This window comes from Alexandromys fortis, unplaced genomic scaffold (genome assembly GCF_014885135.2).
Source record: "Alexandromys fortis isolate MF-2015 unplaced genomic scaffold, M_Fortis_MF-2015_v1.1 scaffold_62, whole genome shotgun sequence".
NCBI classification, from domain to species: Eukaryota; Metazoa; Chordata; class Mammalia; order Rodentia; family Cricetidae; genus Alexandromys; species Alexandromys fortis.
This window is the reverse complement of record NW_026067942.1, coordinates 6,187,881-6,212,407: the sequence shown is the minus strand read 5'-3', so window position 1 is coordinate 6,212,407 and position 24,527 is coordinate 6,187,881. Positions and strand designations below refer to the sequence as shown.

The 24,527-nt window shown below is 45.8% G+C and overlaps 2 protein-coding genes across 5 annotated transcripts in view; one reads left to right on the top strand and one right to left on the bottom strand.

Annotated features, from left to right (window-relative positions):
• The window catches only part of Nsl1 (NSL1 component of MIS12 kinetochore complex), a 17,366-nt gene extending 11,051 nt beyond the window's left edge, over window positions 1-6,315 (bottom strand). The window contains exons 1-3 of the mRNA XM_050148184.1: window positions 5,986-6,315; window positions 4,057-4,135; window positions 1,071-1,201 (exon numbers count right to left, since the gene is read on the bottom strand). Coding sequence (XP_050004141.1) covers window positions 1,071-1,201; window positions 4,057-4,135; window positions 5,986-6,219 — 444 coding nt within the window. The 5' untranslated portion in view covers window positions 6,220-6,315. The remainder of the gene's footprint in view (window positions 1-1,070; window positions 1,202-4,056; window positions 4,136-5,985) is intronic.
• On the top strand, window positions 6,283-24,527 carry Tatdn3 (TatD DNase domain containing 3). 4 transcript variants are annotated; one of them, XM_050148188.1, is made up of 10 exons: window positions 6,283-6,438; window positions 8,461-8,493; window positions 9,444-9,517; window positions 10,554-10,638; window positions 13,212-13,274; window positions 14,308-14,417; window positions 14,776-14,831; window positions 16,451-16,563; window positions 18,666-18,740; window positions 20,586-24,527. In XM_050148188.1, the coding sequence occupies exons 1-10, from the start codon at window positions 6,376-6,378 to the stop codon at window positions 20,727-20,729; spliced, it is 816 nt and encodes a 271-aa protein (XP_050004145.1). In that variant the 5' UTR covers window positions 6,283-6,375; the 3' UTR covers window positions 20,730-24,527. The 4 variants fall into 4 exon arrangements, with proteins under 4 accessions (XP_050004145.1, XP_050004143.1, XP_050004142.1 ...); XM_050148186.1 differs by having other exon boundaries at window positions 18,663-18,740; window positions 20,586-24,526; XM_050148185.1 differs by having other exon boundaries at window positions 6,284-6,438; window positions 18,660-18,740; window positions 20,586-24,525.

Genomic DNA, 24,527 nt, shown 5'->3' with positions numbered 1-24,527 from the left:
GCACACAGGGCAGCTGGCTGTCCCAGAGCCAGGCAAACGGAGGGAGAAGGGAAATGTCCGTCCTACTTCCGCTCAATGGTAACCTGAGACAAAGGGTGAAAAGAAGGAGGGGCCAACCAATGCTCTCAGCTCTCTCTCCACCCCCACCCACTGTCGCAGGGTTTTCTTCAGGGAGGAGACACAGCAGTCAACACACATCAGGGGTTTCCTGAAGTCTAGCGAGGGCTGTGTTTAAAGCCAAATGCTGTGAGCCGGATGGAATGTTCTTGTGAAGGTTTTCCCATCGTCATGTGACTCTGGATGCTGAGAGCAACTGCGGACCTCTCATGCCCTGAAACACTGCAGGAGGAGGGACTACTGGAAGGCTCACATTTAAAAAGCTCGCTGATTTAAGAAAAACTGAAGGTATAGAGGATTGCACAAACTACAGCCCGCATATAGTCATTAAGATGGGCAGTCCAGTCCAGTAAATCTCCTCAACAGCCAGGAGACCCAGGTCTAATCTGCCAGTGCCTCCCCTGCATTTGTCCCAGTCTGCAACCGAGAAGACAAGCGTGTGACTGGCACCTACAGGAAAAAGCAGGCCTACGACTTTGCCCACCTGGAAAGATGAGCCAGCCAGGCGCGGTAGGGCACACTGTAACCCCAGCATTCCAGGTATGGTAGGGCACACTGTAACCCCAGCATTCCAGGTATGGTAGGGCACACTGTAACCCCAGCATTCCAGGTGTGGTAGGGCACACTGTAACCCCAGCCAGGCGCGGTAGGGCACACTGTAACCCCAGCATTCCAGGTGTGGTAGTGCACACTGTAACCCCAGCCAGGCGCGGTAGTGCACACTGTAACCCCAGCATTCCAGGTATGGTAGGGCACACTGCAACCCCAGCCAGGTGTGCTAGTTCACGCTGTAATCCCAGCACTCCAGGTGTGGTAGTGCACACTGTAATCCCAGCACTTGGGCTCGGGGTTGGAAGATCAGGAGTTCACGGCCAGCCTGTACTATATGAAAGGTAATCTAATTTTTTATTGAGGTAAAACACTGTGTGAGGACTTCAATGTGAACATCTCACCAGACTCTCGTGCTGTGCTTTCAAGGTCTTGATGACACTCTCAAGGATCCTTCTCGGGTACTGCCTACGTTTTGTTGCCACATCTACTATGAGCTCATCAAATTCATCTTCAAGCACTTTGATGTCAGCATCTATTTCAGAAAAGTCCATATTAGTATAGAAACATTATATACACTCAATTCACAAAATAATTAAACAAACATGGCAAACTAATAAGCCCCATCATTTCTGTACTGCTCACTTATTGAGTACCTACAGGAAATGAAAGATGAATGTAGTATGACCCCAAGAGACAGACAGCTGTAACCTGATAAATGCAACAGGTTTATAAAGACACAGGATACAGAGCAACAAAACACCACCAGCAGGAGTTAATGACCGAAAAGAAATAACATTTAAGTTGAAATCTAGGTGTAAACAAAGACATTGAGTGATGAAGAGCCAGGGAGAAACATCTTTGGGACAGGAAACTGTAAGGTCACGGAGCCTCAGCAAACAGCAGTGCTCTCCGAGGATAAACCAGGGACTGTGTGTGATGGGCGAGAACACACGCGCCACAGCATGCGTGCTGAGGTCAAAGAACAAATCTGGAGTCACTTCTCTCCTTCCACCTCTGCCCAGGTTTGCATAGCAAGCACCTTTCTGGGATCAGCCATCAGGGACATCTTCTGTGCAGGAAAATGGTTTCTTAGCGCCACCAAGGGGTAGAATTTGTAAAAGCACAATGTATAAACAAAGGGCAAATGCTTGATGTGTATTTATTTCTAAAAGCTGAGCTCTGCTCTCAAGGAACTGCCCTTCTAAGTTTGTCTGACCATACATCCTGTGACCAGAACCATCCGGGGCAGTCACAATGGGAGGGAAGAGGCCGCCTCACATATATGGTCTACCTTAGTTCCAGAGCGGTCCTGGGGCAGGAGCTCGTCGGGAACCTCAATTAAAAACAACAAAAAAGAACAGATTCAACCTCTGTCCCCCATGAAGCCTGCATTTGCTTCCTATATCTGTCCAGAGCAAAGCCTGTCAAACCTATTCACATAAGTCTCCTTACAGTTCTCCCCTAAGACAGATAGACATGAGTCTGTAGACTCCTTCACCAGCACTAAACACACACGCACACACCCCCACTCCTGTGAGTCCTCCAAGACCACGTGATAAAGTACAACTCCCTTATAAAGCCTCTGAGGCATGTGGCAATCTCAGCTCACTTAGCTTTCTTGACACATCTGCTCTTACTTCCCCGCTCATTGTGGCTCCATTCACTCCATCTGCCTTTCTGGGCAACGTTTTGTTTCAAATAAAGACCCACTGAAAAGCTACATGGTGTAGAAATTACTTCTGGCTACTTTTAAATATATTCCCTACTAATCAGCAATTATTGTGTTAATATTTTACAAAACAGATGCTGTTGGTTTGGGTTTATGTGCAAACCCCAAATCTATTTTGGTAATTGTAAAAAGACAACTAATATAGTCCCAGGTAATAGACAAGAAACTCTGGGCAGAGCCCTCTCTTATGGCTGAGAAGAAGTTACAGTCACAGAGAGTTGCTGGGAGCTCTGTAATCAGCTCAAATGACCGGACAATGTGAACACAAAGCAGTGAGTGTCATCAACAATGTCAGCCCTCAGTGATGTTACCAGACACACAGACGGCACACGTGGCTCTTGTCAAGGCCACCCTTCTCTGGACAGTACTGCAAATACAGAGAAGCCTCTCTCTTCTCAAACTGATCACTCCTTTCTACAGATGTTTCCTTCCTACTCTGACCTTTCTTTCTCTTTCTGTTAACACTTTTTTTTTTTTTTTTTTTTGGCATGCCAGCGCCATTAGTAAGGTATGATCAAGTCTAAGGCAGGCTTGGTAGCGCATGCCTTTGATCCCAGCACTTGGAAGGCAGAGGCAGGTGGATCTCTGAGTTTGAGGCCAGCCTGGTCTACAGAGTTCGAAGACAGTCAGGGCTACACTGTCTCAAAAACAAACAAAGGTACAATCAAGTCTTTGAAGTAAACTAACAGTCTTAAGACGCTGCCTACAAATTTGTAACACCCTCTGCACACCACTCACACAGGTTAACTTGACACATCAGAACATACCACTGTCCATTCTAAGTATCATCTAAGCATTGCAAAACCAAAAGCCTGGCTTATGAGGAAATACAGGTATTCTCTGGGCCTCTTTAAGTGAGGACAATTCTACAATAACTTCCAATAGTCTACTGACAGAAGCATCTGAAGATGAAAGACCTTTCAGGATACCAGGCAGGACACATCAAGGTACCCACTGAGCTTCTCTTGGGCTATGACTTCAGTAATCTACATTAGTTTCTTCTTTTCGTTCCACAGTAATTTAGATGTGTTTTAAAATAAATGATACTGAAGCCAGTAAGATGCTCAGCAGGTGAAAACACTTGCCACCAAGCCTGAACGAGGACCCGAGTTTGCTCCTGGAGCCACAACTCCTGAAAGCTGCCCTCTGACCTCCACAGGGTGCCATGGTTGCACAACTCCATCCAACAGATGAAATGTTGATAGAAGGAGAGTGTGTCTTAGTCACTGTTCTGCTGCTGAGAAGAGACACCATGACCAAGGCAACCCCTATAAAGGGAAGCTTTAACTGGGACTTGCTTACAGTTTCAAAGGCTTAGTCCATTATCGTGGCAGGGAGCATGGTGGCATGCAAGCAGGCACCGAAGTAGCTGAGAGCTACAAGCAGAGAGAGACTGGGCTTGGCATGGGCTTTTGAAAACTCTAAGCCCACTCCCGGTGACACACTTCCTCCAACAAGGCCACACCTCCTAATCCTACTCTAACAGTTCCACTCCCTGGTGACTATGAATTCAAACATATAAGTCCATGAAGGCCATTATTATTCAAAACAACCACGGAGAAACAATGAAAATAGAAATTACAAAATAGCATTCAAAATAAAGTTAGCTGCAAAAACAACCTGAGAAATTAATGACAGAGGAAGAGTTAAGCACATACCCATAAGACAGTGATCCGTAGCTTCCTGCCAGGCTTGTCCCTTGATGCTGACATTCTCCTGAACAGCGGACTCAAAAGTCTGCAATAAATTTACAGCAGTCAAGTCAGCAAAAGTGACTCTAAATACTGAATTCAAACATTTTAGCAAGACAATAATGGAATCTCTGTGGAACAAAATGAAAATTGAGAAAAAAAATAAAATCCAAGGTAACCTTTAGGAGAAAGCTAAATGCTCTTACCACACAGTGGGGACTGTGCCAGCTCTATCAGGGTCCACTCAGCAGCGTGGCCACATAAAAAACGAACAAGAACACAGTGGCAAACCCTGAGGAAGGACAGAAGGCTGAGGCCCCCCCGTGTTCTCCAAAACAGTGAGTTATTTCCAGAAGGGGTTCAGACAGATGGGCAATTCAAACAGGACTTAATACATGCTATGGTTTGTGAAATTTTAGTGAGCATGTCTTTTGTATCACTTATATAATAAATGACTGATAATTATGAGTCAAAGTTCATGCCCTATTCTATTCTACTATAAAAAGGGCTACAATACAGCGCTGCGAACAACACTTTGATGGTGTGAGCAAGGCTCTGCATCCAATCCCACGCACTAAAGGAGAAAAAAGACCTCATAGAAAAAGATTCTTATACTTTGTTAAACTCTCAGAGAGTACATGAGAGTACAAACTGTCTTTGAAACACTCACTGCCGCTTCAGCAATCACTAAGAACGTGCAGCTCTCTTATTCAGTTCTACCTAGAGGTCTATCATCACAGTCAAAACTCCGCTACAAAGTGTTACTTCCCATTCTAAGAGCTCATCCTCTAGGATGTAAGAAGTTAAGGCGCAGTTGTCTTCTGTATGTAGATGTTCTGAATATCTTAGCAATTTTCTAGAATGAGACAAACCAGTTCTCTTATTTACAGCTGTCTCCCAGAAGAACTACTAAAAATGTTATTAAATGTTTCTCCTCCTGCCTTGATTCCAAAAGGGAATAACAGAAAACTGGAATACAGAATTACAATCCAAAGAGGGTTTTCTCCTTATTCTTTCACTTAACCTGTCTCATGCATGTCACAAGAACACTTTTCACCAAGTACATCTCCAGCCCCTCCTCATTTTTGTTTTTTGCGGTGATAACCTCTATTTTTATCCTGCACTGCTGTCATCTGGTCACAAATGTGCCGCATTCCCAGACTGAAAGTTTCCCCTACATATGGACTGCGTATCTGTCCCTCAACTTCTAGTGTCCTTCCCCTGAAACCATCATCTTCAAGGTTTTGCAAAACATAGGTGAAGGGGGAAGTGGGTTATAAGGGTCAATGGAGTACGGGGCATAGGGTCTCTCTATGTCACCCTGGTTGGTCTGGAATTCACCGTGCAGACCAGACTGATCTTGAACTCGGAGATTTGCGTGCCTCTGCCTTCCAAGTGCTGGGCGTGCACTGCCATGTCCAGTTCAACTAGTGATCTTAGGAAAATTCCATTAAGACAGCTTCTTCCATTTTCAACTTAAAGAAAAAGGCTTTTGCTGCTCCATTCACACGATGCAACAGTTCACACGATTCACACGATGCAACAAGCAAGAGCAAAGACCCAAAACCTAGCCAGGTGACTGACTTCGAGGGTTACCGTATCCTGGAGAATTCCTGCTACCAGACAGTAAACCTGCGCTGGTCCATACAAGAGTCACTTTGTATTAAGTGAGCACTTAAAATATTTGGGTGCACTAATACAGCCTGTCTTTTAAGATTACACACGCGCTCGCTTCCCCTGGATGTCCAGCGGACAGGAAGCACCGGGCGGCACTGGCATCTAGCTGCCTTCCCTGACATGTCCCAGCCTAGCTCGGACTGCATTCAGTTTGTGGGGCTGGAGCCGGAGCCGGGCTGAGCAGGGTAAGGGTCGGGAAGGAACGGGGCCGGGCCCTACCCACTGCGCGTCCCGCAGCGCGAGGTCTCGGACGTCCTCCGGCAGCGCGGCCCCGAGCTCCTGCACGAAGCGACCGCATTGCTCCATCACTTCCGCCACGGCCCTTTTCAAGGTGCAGCGCACTCGGAAGTCCTCCGCGGGAGAGGCGGGCACCGAGGCCTGGGAGTCTGAGGGGGTCCGGGCGTCTTGATCCTGCGAGGCGGAGACCGGCACCGCTTCGGGATTACCCGCCATCTCCCCGGTTTGAATTGAGGCGGTGACGCTGAGACCGGAAGGACGTTTCCCTCAGTGGGACGCAACTGTACGCTTCCGGCCGGAAACTCAATCCGGCGCCTATGATTCCGCCTGGGCTTCCGTGGCCCCAGACTTTTCCTTCGGCTTCCTGCAGAAATGGCAGTGGGTTCGGGGCTAGTGGACTGTCACTGCCATCTCTCCGCCCCGGACTTTAACAGCGTATGTGAGGGCGAGTTGGGGGCCTGCGGGAGTCGGGAGGGCCGCGTCCTTTCCCGAAAGTTATCTTTCCTCTCCCCAAATCCTCAAACCCTACCTAGTCTATGGCGACCTGACCAGTTTCCCTTTGAACCTCCGTCGTCGTCCTGGTTGTTCTTTCTGATCTTAGTTAGTGGCAAACTATCTCCACGAAGCTTGTGTTTGTCCTTTCGACAGTCCTTTCTCTTATCATTCCTGAGATGTACTGATCCGTCCCCGCCCTTAGCAGAAGTCCCAGTTCTGGACCGGCAGAGGGACAAACAAGAATAACACGTGTGTGTAGGGATGGAAATAGGTTTTACCTGCTACGTTGGGAAGACTGCAGATGGAGGAGCAGCAGGTGTCTGTCTCTTAGCAGATGACGCTTATGGTGTAAGACCGCCGGCAGGTTATAGACACCCATACAGTTTGGAATTCAGCCTGTTTTACTTAACCAACAACTGGAAGCGATTAATAGAATTTTCAAAGATTGGAGAGATTTCCAGGGTATGGGAGAGGTAGGTTAGTCAGACATTCGGATTGCATTGAGTTTGCACTTTTCACCCATTGAAGTTTTAAGACTACTCATTTTAAAAAAAGAATATTCTGAACACAAATTTGCTGCTTTGTGGAAATGTTACGCCCAAATCCGCAATCCCCAACAAGCCCACAAGGAAACCAAGAGTCCAGTATGTAAATGCAAAGCGCCTTTAATTAAGTTTGCAAACTCGGTCTCCCCGCATGTCCAACGTATTGGAATAACCGGAGAGCCCTGAGCTCAATTAGAATAGGGTTTTATAGTAGTAAAGGTGGGGGTGAGGTGTTTCTGAGGTTTTAAGACCCCTGATTGGCTGACATTCATCTAGGGTTTCCTAGTGATTGTGAGCTGCAAGTGTTTCAATCTACAGTACTTGGAATAACAGGAATTCCCTTTGAATAGTCTGTTCTTGGGTGGGGGTCGGGTGATCTCAGCTTGTGGTTCCTCCGGCAGCCTGGCTTCGTCTCAGGGTAAACAACTGAGACTCCAGCCTCCACTGAAATTCATGGATGGCCAGAGTCCCAGGTGATAATGGTTGGAGGAAGTAAAGACTTAGATTATCATGGCTGGCCTTTACAGCAAAAAGGTAAAGGAGAGAAAGCTAGGCCTCGTAAGAAGTCTCAGTACAGACAGGAGACGGTAGAAGCTAGGATGATATTGTATCAGAGTAAAAGTACTCAAGGTATTTTAGAAATAGCTCCAACAATACATGCCGGGGACTTGGCTGTGAAGCACAAGGGGAAAGGAGGACTCGAATGTGCTTACGTTTCTGGTTTGTGCTGTAAGGTGGTGATACCCTTTGCTGAGATGAAGACCATGGTGTGGGATGGGAGTGGAGAGGCAGGCAGATAGAATCCCTAGTGGGGACATATTGGTAAATTTGATCTCATCCAGATGGAAAGATTATATAGGAATTAGAATATGAGTCGTGGGTTCAGAGAGAGTAAAAACTGAGGTGAGTTGGAGATTCAGTGTGCTACCTAAAACCACGAGAGGCTGAGGATGTAGCTCAGCGGTAGAGAAATGGCATGGCGTGGCCAAGGGTGCTAAATAAGTAGACAAGACAGATGAGATCTCTTACAGGTGCAGAGAGAACCGAAGAGCTTGAAGTCACAGAGGACAGTCAGTCAAGGAGACTGGAGAGCAGCCACCAGCGAGACAGTGAAACTGTAAAAGCAAAGTGTGTGTGTGTGTGTGTGTGTGTGTGTGTGTGTGTGTGTGTGTGTGTTTATAGAAGTTGCTGAGGGGTAAAGAGGGGCAGAACTTCCTGTGTATTCAGCAGCAGAAGTTTCTGTTGTGCGCGATGCGTGTTACTGAGGGTAAGAGAAAGCAGGAAGCCGGTCTGTGGAGACATTTTACCTTCTGCCACCCTGTGGCAGTGTTGTCCCTTATGGTGTCCCAGCTGCGTATATGGCTGAAGAGCAGTAACTACTCATGTAAAGTAAGCGTGGTTGTTTATGTTCTTGTAGGATCTGGATGATGTGTTGGAGAAAGCCAAGAAGGTAAGTTAGCATCCATTATTGCCCCTCTTCTGTTCCCGTCCTGTTTCGCTTGGCATATTATGTCCAGGTACTGTTTAGACATGTTCTATGTTTCCAAGGTCTATGCGAGCCACAGAGCTAAGCCGTTCCTAACGTCAGCTCGTTTAAAGTCTCAACACCTTCTGAGGAAGTTGCTTTTTTATAATCATATATTCTCCATTTGACAGACGAAAGTTCTGATGTCTAAAGGTTAGTAGCAGGGCCAAGACACAGTAGTCTGGTTTGAAAACATGTTCCTACAGCCACTAATCACTTCCTAAGCTCACATTGCTTTGGAGATCCAGGATTTAGTACAACAGTCTTCTGAAACATTTTGATTTGTTAGGGAAAAGTTAGCAAGGACAGGAAAGATGGCTGAGAGTATAGAAGAAGCACTCCGCAGAGCTAGTGTTCTGAGCTCGGCCCTTGGGGCCACGGTGGAAGGACAGAACAGTGTCCTGCAAGGTGTCTTCCAATTTCCACGTGCTTCTGTGGCTTACATATGCCTGCGCATGCTCGTGCTCCTGTCACACACAGAGAGAGGCTAAATAAAATTGAAAATAAAAAATCATGAAATCTTGGAAGTATTTATGAAATTAGTTCCACACTGTCATTAGCAGCTTACTTGACGAATGGGCCTTAGAGTCACGTCAGCCTAAGGGCCTTGATTTCCTTCCAAAATGCCGTCTCTGTCCAGCGAATTAAAGCAATGCCTACCTTTGGTCTGTGTAGGTTAATGAGGTGACATTTGTATTCACTGAGCATAGGGCCTGAAATAAATACTCAGTGATAGTCATTTGGATTATATTATTGGGTCCTGGTAAAGAAGAAGAATAAAATATATGAAAAACTTTAACATTTCCCTCAATTTATATTAAATGTACAAATTGTTTGGAATTCTGATCCTTTTTTTTTTTTTTTTTTTTTTTTAGGCTAATGTTATAGCCCTTGTGGCAGTGGCTGAACATGCAGGAGAATTTGAAAGAATTATGCAACTTTCAGAGAGGTGTTGTTTTTCTTCTTCTTGATGTGTATGTGAGTGTGTGAGAGTGTGTCTGTGTCAGTGTGTGGCGCATATGAGTATGTGTGTGTGTGGTGAGTGAATGTGGTGCGTGTGGTGTGTATGAGTGTGTGGTGCATATGAGTATGTGTGTGGTGTGTGTGGTGTGTGAGTGTGGTGTGTGTATGTGGTGCGTGTGAGTAGGTATGTGAGTGTGTGTGTGTTGTGTATGTGGTGTGTGTGGTGAGTGAGTGTGGTATGTGTGAGTGTGTGGTGTGTGTGTGGTGTTCACATCTGTGTACATGCATGTATGTATGGGCATCCAAGGTTGATATTAGGTGTCTTCTTTAACAGATTTCCTCTTTATTTATTGAGGTCAGTTTCCTTACTAAACCCAGAGCTCACTGGTTCTGTCTACTCACACTAGAGTGACTCGCTTCTAAGATCCCCTGCCCCTGCCTCCCAATTGCTGAGTCATCGGAAGCCACCATGCCTGCCCAGCTCTGGAGCTGAACTCCAGTCCCTAAGTTTTACCTGCTGAGCCACCTCTCTACCTCTGGCACTACTTCTAATTAAGATTTGTAATTTATGCTGCCGAGACCAGTCTTGAACTCATGAACTCAAGCAGTTCTCCCACCTTAGCCTTCTTAGTGCTGAGACCAAAGTGTACACCCTACACTTGCTCCAATGAAGATTTTAAAGAGTTGCTAAGAAAGATAGTTATGTCCAATTTAAATAATATCAAGGAATTGTTTTTTTAAAGAACGAGGAGAGCCAGGCATGATAGCATATGCTTTTAACCTGGCACTTAGGAGGCGGGGACAGGAGAATCCCTGTGAGGTTAGCCCAGTCTGGTCTACATGGTGAGTTCCAGGCCAGCCAGTGCTGCACAGGGAGACTCTGTCTCAAGGGAAATAGAAAGATCAGGGAGGAAAGGGCATGTGACGATAGCCCGAAAGCAGAGCACTTCCTTTCTGTCCTCAGAGAGACACTGTGGTCTCCTGGCCTACTCTTGCTTCCTTAACTTGTTCTACATTTTTAGATACCCTGGATTCATCCTGCCATGTCTGGGAGTTCACCCAGTTCAAGAACTTTCACCAGAAAAATCAAGAAGTGTGACATTAAAGGTAAAAGTCATGTAAAATGTGAGAGCCATAAAAATTGTCACTGCTGTCTCGGTGGCCACCCTCACACCACTCTCTAATTTATAGGCTTTGTGATGTGGGAGGAGAATGCCAGGGGTTAGACCGAGGGCCTCAGGCGTTCCACGCAAGCATTCTCTCACTGAGCTGTAACCTCAGCTACATTTTTATTCTGAGACAGGGTTGCCCTGAATTGTCCAGCCTGACCTTGAACTCACGATCTCCTGGTTCGGCCTCCTGATTTGTATTAATAATCCCACAACAGCCGAGTGGTGGTGGCACACACCTTTAATCCCAGCACTTGGGAGGCAGAGAGGTAGGTGGATCTCTGTGAATCTGAGGCCAGCCTGGTCTATAAGAGCAAATTCCAGGAGAGCTAGGGCTTTTCCACAGAGAAGCTCTATCTCAAAAAACAAAATGAAACAAAACAACCCCAACCCCCCCCCAAAAGAAACAGCACCTTCCATCAAGTCAAGATTCTATGACATGATGATACAGTGGGGATTAAGGATTCCTTTTTTTCATGTTTTTTAACCATGTCATGCTGCTTGTCCATTAAAAAGTGATAGAGGGCTGGAAGGGGACTTGCCCACCATGTATGGAGTCCTAGGTTCAATGCCCAGCTAAAATAGTGGAAGTCCAGGGGCCAGGGAGACATCTCAGTGGCTAAGAAAACAGAGGCCTTTGCAGAGAGCACCCAGGTTCGATTCCCTTCACTCTCACTGGGCAGCTTATAACCACATGTAACTTCACCCCTGGGAGACCCAGTGTCTCTAGCCTCTGAAGGCACCTGCATACACACAATTTAAAATAATGAAAGCCCATAAAATACACTTGTATGCATTAAATAAATGTGGGGGTTTGAGAGAAAATGGCCTTCACAGGGAATGGCACTATTAGGAGAAGAGGCCTTGGTGGAAGAAGTGTGTCATTGTGGAGGTGGGCTTCGCGGTCTCAAGCTTCCTTCAGTGTGACTTTTAGCTGGCTTCCTGTTGCCTCTGAGTCAAGATGTGAGACTCTCAGCTCCTTCTCCCGCACATCTGCTAGCATGCTGCCATGCTTCCTGCCGTGACAATAACGCCGAGTGAGCTACCCCAGTTAAATGCTTTCCTATATAGGAGTTGCCGTGGTCATGGTGTCTCTTCACAGCGCAGAAACCCTGACTGAGACAGCAAGTAGTGTGAATCCGGTCATATAGTCTCAGTCTTGCGTCTACCACTTGACTTGCCAGAAACCTCCCAGCTCTTTCACTGGGTTTGAACTGGGGTCCCCTGCAGGTCTTTGCTGCTTTTCTCATAACTCCACACTGTAAGGAGCTGCATCTGACCTTCAGCCTCCTTCTGAATCAGACTTTCTGAGTGAGCGATTTCTCCCTCTTCTCCAGGGCCCCTGGTCCCAGAGGTAGATTGTGTGGATGCCCGCTAAGGATGGAGCCTTGTCTGACAGCCATCCAGATGTTGCCACCAGCTTGTCCGCTATGCAGGGTCCAACACTTCTGGCTCTCCTGGGGAGTGTGCATACTTCTTGACCAAGTCTGCTTGATATCTTCCCAGGGCCTTAATTTACTCCTCTTGGCCTCCTCCTCCCTCTCTTCATGAGCACACACCTCTTTTCCCTCCGTCATCTCTTCACCTCCTTCCCTTGGTTCTCTCATTCTGATTTTCTTCAGTAGAAGACCTTTACAGTTTACATATTCTGAAAACAATCCACAGAGTGATTTAAAGAGTTCTACAGGGAGTTGAAGAGATGGCTCAGCACTAAGAGCACACACTGTTCTTGTAGAAATCACAGGTTGGGTTCCTGACACCAGCATCCAGGTGACAACCACCTGAAGTATCCAGTTCCCATGCCCTCTGACCTCCTCAGGCATTTGCACACACATGGTGCATGTAACTCACTGAGACAGGCGCGCGCGCACACACACACACACACACACCATAAGCCAATCTTCTGAAAATTATCTACAAGTGATTTCTAAATTTTGTCTTTGCCTTAGAAGGACACCATCATAGGTCAGATTCTCTTGAATGCAAAAGGCAGTACCACTGATATTAAGGGTCTGCCACTACTTCAGTAGTTCCCTGACAAGATTATATGTGACATGCATTGTTTATCTTGCTGAACTCATATTACAGTTAGAACAAGCAGGATTATAAAGACAAATCAATGAAAAAAAGAACAAAGGGAAAAAGATGGAACTACCACTATTATAAACTGAGACCACTGCTTAGGAGAGGGCAAAGCCATGTGTGTGACGACCACCCACGTCTTCTTACCCCCTCCAGGAACTTAAGCAGCTTCTTCTCCAGGTTCCTCCAAGCCTGTAAGGAAACATCTCCTAGCAGAAGGCCAGTTGTAAGTGGAACTTTTGTGGGCCTGCAACCAGAACCTATGCAGTTAGAGTTGCTGACGTGGTAGAGACGATGATTCCTGTGTCATAGGTTGGTTAAACGGATTCACTTGTGTGCAGTGTCATGTGGCACAGAACCTGGCACATAGTACAAAACGAGGAACTATTATTCCTACTCTTGGCATTAACACATTTCTTTTCCTTGCAGGATTTGGATGTAGCTTTGCCTATTATTGAGAAATACAAGGATCGGTTGTTGGCAATTGGAGAGGTAAAGCCCTTTGCTGATCAAATGGTGTCTAATCTGGATCTCCATGGGATAGATGCAGTAACCAATACTAGTGATTATAGCCAACTTGGATAGTTATTTTCACCCCATTCAGTATGCTAATAACTTGGTACTATTGGGAATGAAGCAATAGAAAGCCTTACTCTAGACTTACTTTAATAGGAGAAAATGATGAAATAATATTTCTAAAGACTTTACTTTTGCTCTAAGAAGCTAACACAGTCTGTAGAGGGAGGGCTGGTGAAAGGGTCCAGCAGGTGGAAGCCTTCGCCAACAAGCTTGGGGATCTGAACCCACATGGGGAGGAGATAACTGACTCCTGAAAGCTGACCTCTGACCTCGCGTGTGCGCCTTGGCATCCATGTGTCCCTCCTCCCAACAACGGCGGTGGTGGCGCATGCCTTTAATCCCAGCACTGGAGAGGCAGAGACAGGCAGATCTCTGTGAGTTCAGGGCCAGCCTGATCTACAGAGTGAGTTCCAAGGCTGCCAGGTGGTTATACAGAGAAACCCTGTGTCAAAAAAGCAAAACAACAACCAGCCTTCATAAGGCATACTTTAATCTTGAGTTTGTAGTGAAACACCATGTTACTTAAACTATTAATAATGGTAAAGAATTTTTATCACAGTAAAAAAAAATACTACTTCCTACTAATATAGAAGATAAGAAAACACTTTCTGAGTAGACGTCATAGAATACATGCCCAGGTAGCATCAGTAGGAGGTGGTCACCTGTAGTCTGTGCTGCCCAGCGCAGTGACCATGTGTGACTTTGGAATACTAACAGTGTTACTGCACCAAACTGACGTGTGTGACATACACAATGAGTCTTAGAGTTGGAGGACCCCACAAGAGGAATATAAAACAACTTAGACGTTGGGGTACGTCAAGTATACTTTTAAGTTAATTATATGACTGTGGCTAATATTTTAATGTGGTTGTATATGGTCTGTGTGCTGACCAATAGTCTTTTCGGGCTCATGGAGATGCGGTTATCTTCTGTCTTTCTGATACAGGTGGGACTAGACTTCACCCCCAAATTTGCAGGCACTGATGAAGAGAAGGAAGAACAAAGGCAGGTCCTGATCAGACAGGTCCAGTTGGCCAGAAGACTGAATGTGCCTTTGTAGGTGAACTGCCCTTCTGCTCAGAACTGCAGGGCAAATTCCCTAACAGCTGGGCCTCTTAAAATGAGTTCTGTGTCTCCTTTCATCTGAGTTATCTTTTAGTTCGCCTGCATGTATGTCTGTGGACCTGTGTGCGCAGTGCCTGTGGAGGCCAGCAAAGGGCACTGAACCCCCCCCCCCCGGGACTGGGGTTACAGTTAATAACCAGCTGCTGCCATGTGGGTGCTGGGACCCAAACCTTGTCCTCTGCAAGAGTAGCTGAGCCATCTCTGCAGCCTCCTCAATTATTTTTAAAACAATAAGAACAGTACTTTCCTATTTAAAAGACTTCAAAAGAATTTTGCTGTTGTCAAACAGAAACGTGCACTCACGCTCAGCAGGAAGGCCCACCATCAGCCTCTTACGTGAACAAGGTACTTGTCTTCCTACTTCTCACAGTCGCAATTCCAGCTGAGGGTGGAAGGAGCAAGTGTGTTCCATCTGATTCCTTAAAGAGAAGAGAATGCATCAAGATGAGAGAGAGTCCCACTGGGATGAGTTTATATGCCAGGCTAATATTTACAAGGTTGTTTTGTGCAATTATGTATTTAGCAGGCTCGACTCTAACAAATGGAGGCTTGACGCTCCAAATTTTTATTTTTCTTTTAGATTTATTTGTTTTTCTTTTATGTGTATGAGTGTTTTGCCTGCGTGTATGTATGTTCGCTGCATGTGTGCCAAGTGTCCTCAGTCGCCTGAAGAGGGCATCAGGTCCCCTGGAGTGAGAGTTACAGACAGGTGTGCCATGTGGGTTTTGGGAACCAAATCCAGGTCCTCTGCAAGATCAGCAAGTGCCCTTGACCACGTAGCCATCTCTCCAGCCCCTGGCTCTGATAAGAAAGAGAAAATAAGGAAAAAGACTGTCTTACTGATTACTGTGTTCTTTTACACGTTTTCTATCTGTTCCTTTTGGGGCCTTGTAATAGAGAGGCTTGTCACAACCTTGATGACCAGAGTTCAGTTGTCCTCTGACTTCTGCCATGGCACATGGGTGCTTGCACAGGCACATATGATAAATATATGAAATAATAAGTGACTGACAATAGAAAGCAGTACTGTGCAGACGGTGGCCCTCGTGTGACTTTCCAGACACGAACATAGCTTACAGCATTCTTCTCTGAAGTTTAAAATGCCATCCACAATAAGAAATACAACTTGTTTTTAGACTCCTATTTGCATAAAAAAATCCTATTAGACGTTTAACAGTACATGTACGTGTATGTATACAAGTGTGTTTAGTCTACAGTTGTGTATATACAAAAAAAACCCACATTGGTTATTATGACCTATCAAATTTCACATTTTTATGATCATAATGAAGATTCACACTAATTGAAAAAACAGCTACTGAAGTAACGGAGCTACCTGCCAGTAGAGGTGTGGTCGCTGATGAATTTGTCAGCAATACTGAGGCCTTCTGGAGTCACCAAACACATGATTTTATCCAGGCTGAACAATTCCCCTTTAAGGGCTGGAGTTTGTGTGAAAGAATGTACCTTAGTGCTAGGGGTATTGCCTGGTATGAGTAAGGGTCTGGATTTAGTCCTCAGCAACACACACACACACACACAAACCACAACACAATTACAAAAAGAACAGGGATTGGTTTTATGAGCAAGGTCTGTTTGACTTGTGAGTCCATTTTTTTCTACCAGCATGTCTGTTAGGAAAACAGTTTACCTAAAACCCTCCTATTAGAACCAATAATTTGACAATTCATAGATGTATATGAAGATCTAGTGTAAATAGTTCTGATTGTTTTTAAAAATTGCATTTCAATGTTATCCATTTTATTCTGAAGATTAAAAACGTATTTTCCCCCCTTTGAACACTGTATGTTTATTGAAACTTCAGAAGTTATGGAATCTGATCTTTATATCATGTTGATAAATATTTACTGAAAATTCAGATCTGTTTAATTTCACTAATGGGGAAACCCTTTGTTATGGGACAAACCCTCTGTAATGGAACTCTGATTTCTTTCGTTTGAAAGGTGCTGAACAGGTCCTACTGCATGCCTTTGATGGTCGGCCGTCGGTAGCCATGGAAGGAGTAAGGGCAGGTTACTACTTCTCGATCCCACCGTCCATCGTAAGAAGCGGGCAGGTAAAGGCCTTTCATTGTGACTCGCTGAACACATGTGACACAGTTAAAACCTAAGCTTTGGGATGAACTGGTGATGCTTCTATTTCAAAGTTAATCTAACTCTCTACCAAAACAGCAAAGTATCTGAGGCTGGGCAGTGGTGGCGCACACCTTTAATTCCAGCACTCGGGAGGCAGAGGCAGACAGATCTTTGTGAGTTTGAAGCCAGCCTGGCCTACAGAGCTGTCGCGGCCACCCTCGTCCCGCAAGGATGACGCAACCACCTGAGCTCTTCTCACTGCAGTTTATTCCAGGACTTTATTCACTTTCTCTCTCTCTCCCTTCTCTCTTTGACCTTTCCCTTTTCTTTGACCTCTCTCTCTCCTCCCCTCTCTCTTTGACCTCTCCCTTTTCTTCTCTCTCTCCTTCCTCTCTCCTCTTTTCTCTCTCTCCGGGCAAACCTCTCCCAGCCCTTAAGTAGGCATGGGCTGCCAACCCCGAACTGCCAGGTGGGCACTGCCCATAGGTTCACGCATATGCAGGCAGCTGATAATCATTGCGTGATCATAGCATAGGTCAGGCCTTAGCCATCTCAGTTGATTATACATCTCCATCAGGTGTGACACCACGCAGCTTGCTACACAGAGCCAGTGCCAGGACAGGCTCCAAAGCTATACAGAGAAATGCTGTCTCAAAAAACAAAACAGGACAAAACAAAACAGAAGGCACTGAGAGGGACTGGAGAGACACGGCTCAGTAGGAAAGAGCGCTACTGTGATGCTGGACACGGTGGCACACCTGTAATTCCAACACTGCTGAGGCAGGGGCAGGCAGATCTCTGAGTTCGAGGCCAACCTGGTCTACATAGTGAGTTATAGGAGAGCTAGAGCTACATGGTGAGACCCTGCCTCAAAAAAATAAAATAAAAGAGCAAAAAGAGTCAGAGGACTTGAATTCTGTCCCCAGCACCCATGTCAGGTGGCTTAAAACCAACTGTAACTCAGCTTCAGATAAACTGAGGCCCTCTTCTGTGTACACACACACAAGCTCTCTCTGTCTCTTCCCCCCTATACACACACAAATAAAATCAATCTTTTAAAAAAATGAATCAAGACCTAAATGTAAGAGCCAGTATTTTTGTTATTGTTGTTCTTGTTCTTGTTTTTCAAGACAGGGTTCTCTGTGTAACAGCCCTGGTTGTCCTGGAATTTGCTTTGTAAATCAGGCTGGTCTCAAACTCACAGAGATCCGCCCACTTCTGCCTCCCTAGTGCTGGGATTAAAGGCGTGCACCACCACTGCCCAGCAAGAGGCAATGTTTTTAAACTCTGGACTTTTTGATCCTGAATTAAACAGTGGTTTCCTAGAGATAACACCAAAACCACAAGTGATCAAAGAAAAAATGGTGAAATTAGGCATCATTAAAATACTAAATTTCTACAGAAAAAGAAAATAAGACTATTATATTTCAAAATATACTATCAATAAAATAAAAAGAGAACCCACAGGAGGAAAAACTACTTCCAAATTGTGTCCAGTGAGGCCGTGGTGTCAAGGACATGTAAGTGCTGCTACATTTCAGTAGTAAGAACTGGGCCTGACCACAAAGCCGGAAAGGATGCTGTATAGCCTTGGCTGTCCTGGAGTTTCATCTGCATACCAGGCTAGCCTCAAAGTCAGAGATCTGCCCACCTCTGCCTCCTGAGTGCTGGGATTAAAGGTGTCCATCACCGCCTGGTGCATGAAAGGGGTTAAGTAGATACATCTCTAAAGAAAACTTTGAATAATTTTTGTAATTTTATGCAATATTTTTTTTTTGAGACATGGTTTCTCTGCCCTGGAACTCTCTCTGTAGACCAGGATGGCCACTTCCAACTTGCCAAAGATCCACCTGCCTCTGCACCCACCCCACATGCTGGTTATCAAAGGTGTGCACCACCACTGCCAGACTGACTATTCTTACCTGAAGTAGAACGCTGAGAGCATGGTAGCTGTCTGGATAGCTCGGCGACTTAGCGGTAACAGTGGGTGTTAGAGCCCTGCAGGCCAAGACTTGTCCATATGTAAGTTAATGCTGTCCCATCCCCCGTTTAAAGCTCGCTCTCTCTTCTCTCTAAGAAGCAGAAGCTTGTGAAACAGCTGCCTTTAAGCTCTATCTGCTTAGAGACAGACTCCCCTGCACTGGGACCAGAAAAACTGGTAAGTGGACCTCTGGTTTATGGGCACAGATGCTTCCTATGGGTACAGGGCCGTGCTGGCTTAGCTGGGACTCTCTGTGATACGCGGATGCTAAGTGGAGACCTTGAAGAGTCTTTTTCTTTTTGGTTTGGTTTGGTTTTGGTTTTTCAAGACAGGATTTCTCTGTGTAACAGTCCTGGCTGTCCTGGAAATCACTTTGTAGACCAGGCTGGCCTCGAACTCACTGAAATCTGCCTGCCTCTGCTTCCTGGGTACTGGGGATAAAGGTGTGCACCACCGCCGCCTGGCTGGAGAGTCTCTTTTGAATACTGTTCTGGTTCAGAGAATATCATTTGACAAGAAGCTTGCTTTCAGTTGTGTAATAGTGAGTGTCTAGACATGTCTGGAGCTATCGAGACTTCCATTCAGCCCCTTCTTAACAGTTCAGGACGTGATTGCCTGACTGGAAAAGCTACTTCATTTCTCCAAGGCTATATTTACCTGTTTGATTATCCATCCGTTCATCCATTCTTTCACTGAAACTGAGACATATATAATACAGGCTGGCCTCAGACTCAGACTATATAGCTGAGCTTGGCCTCCAGCTCCTTTATGTTTGATTCCTGAGAACTGGATTATTGGTATGTACCACTATGCCTACCTGACTTTTCAGTTATGAAACATGGGTAAAATAGCAAAATATTTTATAAGGTTTACATGAAGAAATTTATATGAAAGTACCTGGCAGTAAATGAACAGTCTTTGTTATGTTGTCCAGGCTGTTCTGGAGCTCACTGTGTAGACCAGGTTGGCTTCAAGCTCACAGAAATCTGTCCACCTCTGCCTCTTAAGTGCTGGTTTGTTTTTTGCTTTGTTTTGTTTTGTTTTGTTTTTCCAAGACAGGATTTGTGTAGCCCTGACTGACCTGGAATCATTTTGTAGACCAAACTGGCCTCGAACTCACAGAGGTCTGCCTTTCTCTGCCTCCCGAGTGCTGGGCTTAAAGTCATGCACCACAACACCCATCTTCAAGTGCTGGTGTCAAAGCCACCATTATCTTTTTAAGATATCATCTTTCCTGTGAGCAGTTTACTGTCTCATAGATGTTAAATGAGACATTCCAGGAAGGGAATGAAGCCTTATTTGTGAAAAAAAAAAAAATCTCTAGGTTTAAGGTCTCTTGTCCTTCCAGATCATTTATTCATATACAGATATATTATATGTATATATGATCTGTAATTATATATATAATCTGTAATTATGTATATAATTTTATTCCTCTAGTTATTATCCCAAGTATTCACGTATTAATAATTATAGGAATGTTTTTCACTAAGTCTATATGCGATTGCTTGCAGAAATACTGTTTTTTCTAGAGAGGGTCATTAAGCAAAATGCCTATTTCACGGGTATTAAGAGTCAGTCAGTCAGATGGCGAAACCTAATCGAGCAGTCTTTCCGGTCCTTGGGCATTTTAAATAATACTGGGCAGGTTGCCTGTGAAGGGAGAGGCCAAGGAGAGTGCAGTGACATTTCCCAGCACCTGTGTTTGCAAAAGCACAAAGGCCAGCTAACCTTGAGACAAGCTGCCCTTGCCGGATGGTAGACTTCTTCGAACACTGTGGGCTCAGGGCTTCACCTGCAGATACCACTAGGATCTCTCCTGAACAGCATAGGTAGAATCAGCATGTAGCACGCCCTGCCAAACTCATTCCCCCATTTAAAAAGCATTAATAAAGAAATGCCGGTTCCTTCGGAGTAGCAAAGGTGTCATCAGGTGTTTGACCTGCTCGTTCTCGTGTGCATGTCCTAGCTACAGTCCCCAGGATCTGTAGACACTGAGTGTTCCACTTTGTTCTCTCGCAGACACGGAACGAACCCTGCAACATTTCCATCTCAGCAGAATTCATTGCCCAGGTGAAAGGGATCTCAGTGGAAGAAGTTCAAGAAGTGACGACACAGAATGCCTTAAAACTGTTTCCCAAGCTTCAGGACCTGCTCCAGAAATAGCTTCGAAACCTCCTGCCCATGGCCAGGTCAGCTCAGGACAGCACTGGGGAACAAGTGTTTGCTTGAATGGTCTCAAGTGAAGAAGCCACTTATGTGGGCAGCAGTCAGTTTTACAGAAATGTTTCTTTTAAAAACAAACTCTGGGCTGGAGAGATGGCTCAACCATTAGGAGCGCTCTGGAAGAGAAGACTCCCGCAGTTCCCTGAACCCACACTGGGTGGCTTACAACTGCCTGCAACTCCATCCAATTCCAGAAGATGCAACCCCCTCTTCTGGCCTCTTCTGCCACTAGCACACGTGTGGCATACCCCTAAACAGACACACATAAACATAAATAAAAAAAAATAATAATTTCTGAAAACTTTTTTTAAAAAAAAATAGAGGAGTTTGACGTGGCTACTGAAACTCTGGGTTCCAACTTTCAATCAGCTGATCCAGGAGTAGACTGGGAAAACCCCACAAACACACTAACTTCTGGACTGACTGCTCACTTAACGGGAGAAAGCCTCAAGGAGCCCCCAACCCACTTTCCCCCGCTTAACAATAAGCTTATAGAGGATCCATGGATTTTTTTACTTTGAATATGTAATAATTAGCGTGTGCATGGAGAATTCGATACACTTCAGATGTGGTCACTATGCCTCTGGCGTGATTCCTAGCCAAGGTGCCCACGCAGGAGGTAACCAGGTCTGATTTGTGCAGGGAAGGGGGCCTTTTCCAGAAGAAAGAGCAGCTGTGAGAGCCCTGTGATACCCACCCTTTAAAGAGACAAGTTTCACTGTGTGGCCTAGGCTGACCCAGCTTCCCAAGCAGCTGCACCTGAGCCCTACACCGCAGCACCTGGCTAGTAGTAAAAGCTTACCTTCGAGGACGTGAGCAGGCCTCTGTGACGCAGGCTGGAGATGTTGGCTGTTGATGGAGAAGATTACAGGAGAAAAGAGACTGACCCAGCCTGTGCATACACCTGTTAATTGATCCTGGAATCGGGAAGCCTGTCATCTGTGCTTAAGCACTGAACTTAGGGCACCATGATTTGGCCTAGGATGATGGGCTGGAATGGGGTGATGGTAGCCATTGTGATATGGTACTAGTCCTGGCATCTGGGTGAAGATATTTTTAAGACTGTAATGTTTATTTCATCTGCTGCTTGGTCACAGTGCCTGTGGCAGTCATTCTCACAGGTGCTGACAGGCATCCGGCAGAGAACACCGTGAACCTTTAGGTAACACGCTTCCAAGTTCCAGGACTTCTCATCTGGGGGAGTGAGTTTACATCAAAGGGTATTGGTAGCCACTCATCCCACTCCCCACCCTCCCCTGCCTCTTGCCTGTGAATCGGAGCCTGACTACGGGCTTGTACTGTGAAACCTACACTTCTGCGGGTCCCAGTTCCTCCTTCAGAGCCCCCACCATGTTATCTGAACTTTCCTCAGAATCCCTGCCATGCTGTTGTCTGTCCTGACATTAATACCCCTTTTATTAACAGCACCGGTCTGTCCCAGTGTCCCCGTGAACCCCCATTCAAGACCTTTCGTTATTCTAGAGACACTTGTACTTTCTCCTTTTGGTTGGCTGTCAGAAATTAAAACAAGGAACTAGAATTTCTCCAGAAATCACAAGCTTATAGAAAAGAGACTTTAATCTGGTGCCAGCTGAAGGAGGAACTTTCTCGCAAGAAGAGATTATACAGGTCTGACAACTTAGCAGGTCGCCTTCCGGGACAGATCAGAACCTGGACACTGATGTGCCAACCGTGGCTGACAGTACCTCTCGACCAGGATGACTTAGATATACACGCCCCCTCTGTTTAAATCTAAACCCCACACACATATCCTGGTGATGACCTCTTGACTTCCTCCCAATGTGGCCACAGCAAATTGTTTTTCATTTCTGTCCCCCACCCCCAACCCCCTGAAAGCCTGGCAAGCCTGAAACTCACTATGTACACCACCCAGGCTGGCCTTGAACTAACAGATATTCGTCTGCCCCTGCCTGCTGAGTGCTGAGATTAAAGATGTGTGTTAGCACCCAGCCTGGAACAATGGATGAGGTCCAGACTGCTCTGTAACTGGTCTCACAGGCTCCTGAAGAAGGAAGAGCCTACAAAAGGGGGTTATAATTCCAAAATTCAGCAAAATCTCTAAGAGAAATATGCAGATTCTCTGGTCTCTGCTCCTGAGTGGATTCTCTTCTACTCAAGGAAAAGTACAAACGAGTAAGGGCTTTTATGTCTGAGTATCCTCACACAGCCCATTCATGCTGAGGAATCAACCCAGGCCTTGTATTAACCCGGGCCCTTCTTGTCCAGAGGCCTCCTTAGTAGGTCACTGTCTAGTTGGTTTTGTTTGGCCTCTGGCTCTGCCATCCCCTCTCTCTGAGCACACTGCGGTGCTGAGAAAGGACATGTAAGTCTGTCGGAGCTTAGAGAGGAAGTTCCCGCTGTCCATGGCTCTAGTTACAATGCTGCACCACTAATGTTCATCCCAGAGAACTGGGGAAGCAGCAGGAATCCTGCGTGCACGTTAGTAGGCTGAACTGAGGGCCCGCAGGAAGCCAGGGCAGAAAAGAAACGCCTGTTACCACATGCTGACTGAGGGAACACTGACCTAAGGGAGCACTCCAGGGAGATGAGAATGTCTGCTGTTTCAGGTAGGGTCAGAGTTCAAATACAACTGTACTTCTTTCTGAGTTTCTGGCTTTACCTCAAGACTGCTATAGGGTACACAGGGCAAAGTAGAAGTGTGTAATGGGAAGTGTGTAATGGGAAGTGTGTAATGGGAAGGGCTAAAGGAAGGTATTAGGAAGGAGGTAGGATTTAAACCACAAGAAGGCAAAGGAGCCAGAGAACTGCAGCCAGTTCTAAGAAGGCAGAGCCACACCTACAGGAGAGGCGGGATGGGGCCAGGGAAGGGAGGCTGTGTGTAACCTGGCATTTGTGGCTCTGTGCTGGCGCCTTAAGAATATTGAGCCTTGTCATCTCTAATGGGGCTGCTTAGGGTACAAACTGTAGGTCTGGCCTCTCGTTCCTGTCCAGGCAGGGAACAGAGGCTCTGATAGTCTTGGTACCTCAGAAGACAGAGATAAGGTCTCCCTCTGGACCCGAGGTAGGCCTCCTGACCTCGTACAATAAAGATAAAGTCTCCTTATCAGCAAAGGCTTGGCTGTTTATGCTCAGCAGGATCCTCTACTGTGCAACCCGAACCTGTGTGTCTCTACCTGGAGCTTTGCCTAGCCCTGAGGGCCCTGTGGCAGTGGGCTGGAGGCCAGAGAATTAGCTAGAGCCAGAGTTGTCTTGCTGTGAACCAAGAGTTTCATCTCTTCTGTCAGTACCCAGGTTCATCAAAGTAGGAGGCTAGCTTTCAAGGTTCTTGAAACCAGCCATTTACTGTTGGGAAGAGAAAGGTTAGCTTTAGTCTTATTTTGTTACACGTCTCCAGCCCTTTTAGGGACAAGGACCTGAGATATGACCCCGGCTGGCCTGAAATTCACTGTCTTCCTGATGTTGAGGTTACAGGCATTCACTATGACACCAGGTCAATTTCTTTTATAGTTAGTATTTCTCAGTAATTCACAGACATTGAAGATTGATGGAAGAGAATTTATTTGTATGTCTCTGGACATGTACTTTATCCAAATATGGCATTATCTGAAAGATAAAAAATACATTTATTGGGCTAGTGAGATGGCTCAACCACTAAAGGCTAGCCTAGCAAAACATCAAAAAGATACATTTCAGTAATCTAATCTGTTGCAGTTTTTAGAATAACCTGAAGGGCAGAGACAATCATTACTCTTTCAC